At 34.2% G+C, this 7168-nt stretch overlaps 1 protein-coding gene and 1 pseudogene across 1 annotated transcript; one reads left to right on the forward strand and one right to left on the reverse strand.

Moving 5' to 3' along the window:
• The first annotated feature begins 1694 nt into the window (after window positions 1-1694).
• LOC120184895 lies at window positions 1695-2317 on the forward strand (annotated as a pseudogene).
• A 231-nt stretch (window positions 2318-2548) lies between these two features.
• LOC120184894 (ribokinase-like) lies at window positions 2549-6763 on the reverse strand. Its single transcript, XM_039189255.1, has 4 exons — window positions 6066-6763; window positions 3748-3933; window positions 3087-3282; window positions 2549-2963 (listed from the first exon to the last, which is right to left on the reverse strand). The coding sequence occupies exons 1-4, from the start codon at window positions 6717-6719 to the stop codon at window positions 2872-2874; spliced, it is 1128 nt and encodes a 375-aa protein (XP_039045186.1). The 5' UTR covers window positions 6720-6763; the 3' UTR covers window positions 2549-2871.
• Between the last annotated feature and the right edge of the window lie 405 nt (window positions 6764-7168).

Consider the following 7168-nt stretch of genomic DNA (forward strand, 5'->3'; position numbering starts at 1 on the left):
CACCGTTGTGACTGTTGGCGCTCATGCTTCTGGAACTTCCTTGACTTGATCTCGACCGTTGGATTGGGTCAGATCCAACGGTCTGGATCCGGCTGCGCATTGGAGGGTTAGACAAACCCTAGTTGTCTTGTAATCCTGGCCATTGATCCTCATCCCGATCTAACAGTTTCATATTGTGCGACGCTGGTCCTAAGCGTGAAACCCTAGTCCCTGTTGGGCTGGTGCAGACCCCCTTAGCCGATGTTGGACTCGAACAGTTTTGGGCTCTTGCCTGTTTTAGACATATTAGACCCTGGACTTGGACATGAGAAAAAACAAAAGAATAAAATAAATAAAAACGAAAAAAGTAAAATAAAATAAAACAAATAATAAAAATAAATATATATTATATATATTCTAAAAATGTTTCCAAAATTTCAAAAACATTTTCAAACTATATATTATACATATTTAATATATATATATATATATATATATATATTCTAAAAAAAATATTTTTTTAAAAACTATATATTATATAAGTTTTCAAAAATGATTTTAAAACCTATATATTATATATATTTTCCAAAATGTTTTAAAACTATATATTATATATGTATTTTCAAAAATCATTTACAAAACTATATATATATATATATATATATATATATATAGACAAAAATGAGTGTCTACGGTTTATGATGCTGGCTTCTCTTGTATGAGGTTTTAACTAGAAGTTGTTCAAAATTTCAAGTAATTTTTTAATTGTAAGTGGTGTTACTTTAACAACTCGACTGAGAAGAAAAATAATGGAATAAGAGAAAGAATATTGTTTTCGTGGAGAAGAAAAAAATATTAATAAAGATTCTAAAAATAATTTCTAAACTTAAGTTTAATTTTATTTTAATATGTATTAACGAGTAGACTTATTTGAAAAATAGAATCCACATATATAAATGAAATGAAAAAAATATTAATGTTTGATAAAAAAAATTCCATAAAATAATTTCTTCACACCTGCATGCCTTTCCACACACTAAGTGCAGGTCAATAATGTCATTCATGGATCATTCAACAAGGGATCACGCATGAATTGTCCGTAGATTTTGCCGTCTCATGGTGGCAAGGTAATATTTGAGAACTAAAGACCTTGCCCGCAGCAGCTGGAGAGGTACCAGCCACACCTGCATGTCCCTATCACATTGCATGCATGCATATGGATAAATACAAAATTTTATATTTAAAGAATAAATTTATAAAATTTTAGAAAAAAAAAAAACGAATTTATAAAATTTTAGAAAAAAAACGAATTTATAAAATTTTAAGAGATAAAAATAAAATATTAATAAAAAAATATACAATATAACGGAATTTAAATTTTTTTTTAAAAAATATTGTTCTCATCCATCCGTCTTGGTCCACCACATGCATGTTGATTATGTCATTCATTGGTGAATCAATATGGAATCTTACGTAAATTGACTTCTATTAACCAACGTCATTTCTTAATACTTGCTACTGTAAAATCAACAATTAATTAATGTTTGAAGCTCAATAGATTTTAGGGAATTGAATTTTTTTGTGTCTGAAAAAAACCCCCTAATTATGTGTGATAAGAGTAAAGGAACAAAACAAATGGGAGAATGGCAGATGGCGAAAAGGAATCGGCTTGGAAAAGATGAGGAAGTAGCGGCCCATATTATCCCTAAACATTCACAAGCAATAATGAAAGTGCAGTTTGGGCCTCTCCTGAATCTAAATTTCAAATGGCATCCGCTTTTGCTTTTGGTGGTGGAACATCATCTTCTTTCTTACTCCCAAACACCCACAGACCTAAACATTCAAAGCTCCGTTACCCTTTGACTGCTCCCAAGATAAGATCTGAAAGCATGAGCACTGAGAAACTCGGCATCAAAGTCGAAACCAACCCTCCTGAATCCAAACTCTCCCAGCTTGGCGTGCGCCAGTGGCCCAAGTATGTCACTCAAACCCCTTTATTCAATCCATATTTTGATTGGTTTTCATTTTTGTCCAAGCTTTAGTAGCACTTATCCATGGATGATTCTTAATTGAAGATGTCATTTTGAATGGGTTTTGGAAAAAATTTTGAACAGGTGGGATTGTCCTCCTAGTAAATTTCCATGGACGTATAGCTCAAAAGAGACGTGTATCTGCTGGAAGGGAAAGTAAAGGTGTACCCAGATGGTAGCAATGACTTTGTGGAGATTGGTGCTGGCGATTTGGTTGAGTTTCCTAAAGGGATGAGTTGCAATTGGGATGTTTCAGCAGCTGTTGACAAACACTATAGATTTGAATGACTGCTTTCTTCTTCTCTATTGTCTTTATCAAATAAATTCAAGTGCTTGGCTGATGTATGCCAAGTTTGAATATGATTCCTCCCCAGTACTTTGAACTAAGTTCATATCAATTACCAAATATGAACCTATTCTATATGCTTCAATTTGGATCAAATTTATCAAGAAAAAAATAATAGTAAGGTATTTCTGAATACATAAAAATGAATTGTTGCCAATGCATCCAAAGAGAATACATGCATTAATTCCCTCCAACAGTTTCTATACAAAAGTAATGCTCTAAAAGCGAACTTAAGTGCAATTTATGTTTACTTTTATTATTCAATTGTCCTCACTGGGATCAAGACAGCAAGTTTACACAGCAAACAGACCACTCATTAAAAATGATAAATATTTCTCAAGCCTAAGGCGTCGTCAATGCTGCAATGGGAAATACTAACAAAGATATGCGCAGCAATATTTGTTTTCCTTATTTTACTCCAACTCAGCAGTCTTTTCCCCAGTCAAACTCTGGAACCCCAAACCAACATTAGCACTGATGGTTTAGCGCCTAACAATATGGCAAAACAGAACAACTTCATACAGACTGAAGAAGATTCAAAACAGATTTCCGGTTGGGCATGCTAGGCATGGCTCCTTTCATTTGAACACAAAGAGAGGCTGCTGCAGCTGCGTAATTGGTTAAACAAAATATATGTGAGGACCAGATCCTTGGTGAAGTTATTACGCAAAGGTCATGGTCTAGATACATATATATATACGCTAAACTGAGAGGGAGAGAGAGAGGAATACCAGCAAATCTCAAGCATTCTTTCTTGGACTTTCCCTCTAATAAAGCCACAGCAAAGGATGCAGTAAAAGTATCACCAGCTCCTGTTGTATCTACAACTTGTGCAGCAGGAATGATTGACTGTCTAATCGGTTTCTCACCTTCTACGAATAAAGCAGATCCCTTGGCCCCAAGTTTTACAAGAACTTGCTTAACACCCTGAAATGTTTTCACATTTAACTTCTAGTAAAATCTTGGTATCTGCCTAGAGAATCAAATAATTTCCATAAAAAGCTTGTTCACTACTGAAGGCCAGTTATTTTAGTTACAACTAGAAATGATCAGTCAGTCCCTATGTCTCCCTGTTGCATGAAGAGACTTTACAGCTGATGGGGCGTTTCATACGTAAAATCAGTCAATGAGACATTTGAAGATCCCAATGCAAAGAACCTAATTCAGTGTCTATTTCTACAAAATGTGTTTGGATGTTCAGCATGGTAGGCCACATGTTTGAATTAGTAATAGGAGCAAGTTGTTTCCAATGCTGAACGGTTGTGACATTTTATTATAAAAAAGCTTGTATTTTTAGAAGTTCTATTAACTAATAACTTCATGTCACATCATATATTCCAGTTTTAAAAAAAATGCCAAACGAAGGCCCTGCTTAGGTGTGGAAAAACTCACCATTTTGTGACATTTCCCAGCAGCTTGACTAATCTGCTCAAAATTTTCAGTAGGTATTCCCGTCAATCGACCAAGTTCAGATTCATTTGGGCTAAAGATATCAACAAAGTTCAAAAGTTCTTGCGGCATTGGTGCATCCATTCCGCCAGCATCCATAATTACAGTAACACCAGCACTCTTTGCAGTCTGAAAGGTTAAAATGCCAATTTACGAAAATTTGATGCAAAAGAAAGCTTGCAAGTGCAAGAGAAAGAACTAGTAAACTCTACCATGTAAAGTCCATCTCAGTGAACCCAAAAAAAAAATACTAGAAAACTCATTGGATAAAATTGAACTGAGAAATCATTAAACTAATCACCGAAAAAATTACCAACTTCATCTTTCAATTAGATCAACAGGACTTTACTGTCAATGCAGAACAGAAGACCTTAGCTTTTGGCTTCTAAAGAGGATAATATTTATCTCACCTCACCAGCCTACCAATGCAGCAGTCACAGTATTAACAATAATCTCTTCAACTTTGAATTGAGATAATCAACACAAATAGATCAAGGTAGACTTCTCTTTGGAACCAAATCACTTTCCTTTCAAACCAAAGAACCCTAAACAAGTACTCAATCATCTCCAATTAACGACAACAGTCCCCAATATCGTTTCTCTAAAATAAAGCCTACTTTTGAGGTTGTTATCCTGAAATTCCAGCAATTAGATCTTTGAAGCATGCCACTGTTAAAAAACCATGATTCCAAACCTCACATCACATTAAATTAAAATAGAAAAGCATCAATGCAACTGAAACTATTGTTCTCATAAACTATTGGTGCCTTCTCAATTTAGTAATTATTGAAGTTAACTTTCGTGTTCCAGGTTTCATGTGATATTTGAACTTGAACTGATGATACAGGCAAGTTCCACATATTGTTCTCATGACCCTTCCCATATTTTTGGTTGGCCAATATGCATGATTTTCTTGTGGTCCCATGTCTATTATTGAATACTCAAATATCAAGAGGTAGAGAGTATGAAGCAGAACTAATGAAAAAAACTTAAAAATATAAGAAACTGAAGATAGATTAAATTAGGACACCTTTTATTTGCCTAACGCCTTTAAAAAGGCACATTTAAATGCACCTTATCAAATGCGATTCGCCTGAAAGGATCTAAGGCACTTTCTTTGTGTAAGTATAGACACACTAGAATAGACATGTCAAGTTTAGATTTCATTATGCAGATCAAACATTTTATGTGTGATTTTGATAGTTAAAAGTTAAAGCTATTTGGAGTCCCTTCTATTTTTGTATTATTACCTGATAGGAAACACTTAGAGGGCCATATTAAAATTGTATTATACCTCAAAAACATTTCAAATATGAAAGAAATGTTCAAGACTCAAAGCTTAGCCAGAGCACTCTCTAAGGCATAGGGAAACACAACAATTCGAAACTCAGAGTGAACCATGTAGAAGATCCTCATTGCACAAGTTCACAATAAAGTTTCTAAGAATGATCTTAAGCAGGAAAGAAATAAACAGCAGTACAGCACATCAAAAAAACAATAATGTTTCACTAAGCTTTGTTAATAGAAAGCCTCTAGAGATTTCTAAGCACTCGTGATACTGCTTGAAAGCAGATACATATCACTTAATACAGAGTAATACAGAGTAATCAATTATTCAATTCGCAACCTGAAGTTAAGAATCATTAAATGGCATCTTCCTTCTTCAAAGCTTTTCAATTGATCTAAAGCAAAACGCTAAAAGCGAAAGGGCTTAAAGGTTGATTTTAATTAGTGTGACAAGCATCATCTTTGTATAGGATTTCCTCAATTCGAATGTTACTTTTCACCAGTCGTAAACTTATCTTTAACGTCAGAAAACAACAATCTCAGGCAAAATATTCGAAGAATATATTAAAAACACTAAGCTATATTAATTTAGGTAGGCAATTGACAAAAAAAACATATATATTGTAATAAACTACATACGTAACACTAACATCAAGAGGCTAACAAGATGAAACTTAGCATAGCTTTTATAATTGCAGAAACTTCCTATAGTTCCTTAGAGATCATAAAAGCCCAAATGTTAATCAAACGGGTGCTGTGTAACTCTTTCAAGCTTAAAAGCATCTTCCTTTACACCAAATTCTCAAATCATCCATAGTAGTTCTAGTTTAGTTAACAGAGTTGACGCTCTAAGCATGAAAGAAACCACTCGCTATTTAATTATGGATTCAAAATTTATGCTAAAACAATTCTATTAGAAAAAGAAAAGACACAGAGACATAAATTTCAGATAACAAAAGATCCCAAGTCCTAACCTTGGCGACTTGAATGTTAACATAATCAGGAATTTCCCTCTGAAGCAAAACAATGCCAGCCTTCTTAACAACATCCAAGTCCTGATCAGAAAACTGCTCAGGCCAAGAACTCATATTAGCGCCACCAACAATGATAATGGAATTCTGCCCATCAGACTGCAACATCACCACTGCGTGACCAGTAGGCACACCGCCAGCCAAAAGCTTCAAATAATCCAAACGGACCCCACCGCTTCCCAAAGCCTGAGTAATCAATTTCCCATGCGCATCGTCGCCTACTTGTCCTACAAAGTATGTTGGGTAGGAGAGTTTGGCACCACAGGTGGCCTGGTTGGCCCCTTTGCCCCCTGCAAGAGTTTGGCCATTTTTGGCTGAAATGGTCTCTCCTTCGGCGGGTAATCTGTCAATTTCCACATAGATGTCTGCATTTGCTGAGCCGACTACGACCAAAGGCGGGGATTGGGTTATTGGGGTGTGGGTGGATTCGGTTGAGTTGATGGAGAACGAGAGAAGTGGCTTGCTTTGGGGATTGGAGAATCGAAATGAGATTTGGGTTAGGGTTTGGAGATGTGGAGTTTGATTAGCATGGATTTTGGAGTAGGGATTGACATTGAACTTGAAAGCTTTTGATGGGGAAAAGGCTATTCCCTCCATCTTTCTTTCTTCCTTTTAACTGTTTGACTTTTCTTTCCGCCTGTAAGCTATAATCGCTGAACTGAGTTCTTTTTGGATTTAAATACAATACGTGCAAATATCATGTTTCTTCGATGCCGTGATCCAACGTATTTTAGTTAAACTACACTTCCACACCAATTCTAATAAAATTGGTGTATTTTAAATACTTGCAAACATCGTATTTCTTTTATGTATTTAAGGTTAATATGATATTTTAATAATATTTTTAATAAAAATATTAATTATTATACTATTAATAATATACCTTTTAATATTTTTAATAATGTTATATTTTAAATATTATAGTTATATACTCATTTATACTATAGTAATATATTATACTATATTCTTATTTTAATAAATTATTCATAGAATTTATATTATATATTAATTTTCTAAAATTAATATTATTGAATCATTAAAAATTA

The sequence above is a fragment of the Hibiscus syriacus genome, unplaced genomic scaffold (genome assembly GCF_006381635.1).
Source record: "Hibiscus syriacus cultivar Baekdansim isolate YM2019G1 unplaced genomic scaffold, ASM638163v2 tig00112968_pilon, whole genome shotgun sequence".
Lineage (NCBI taxonomy): Eukaryota > Viridiplantae > Streptophyta > Magnoliopsida > Malvales > Malvaceae > Hibiscus > Hibiscus syriacus.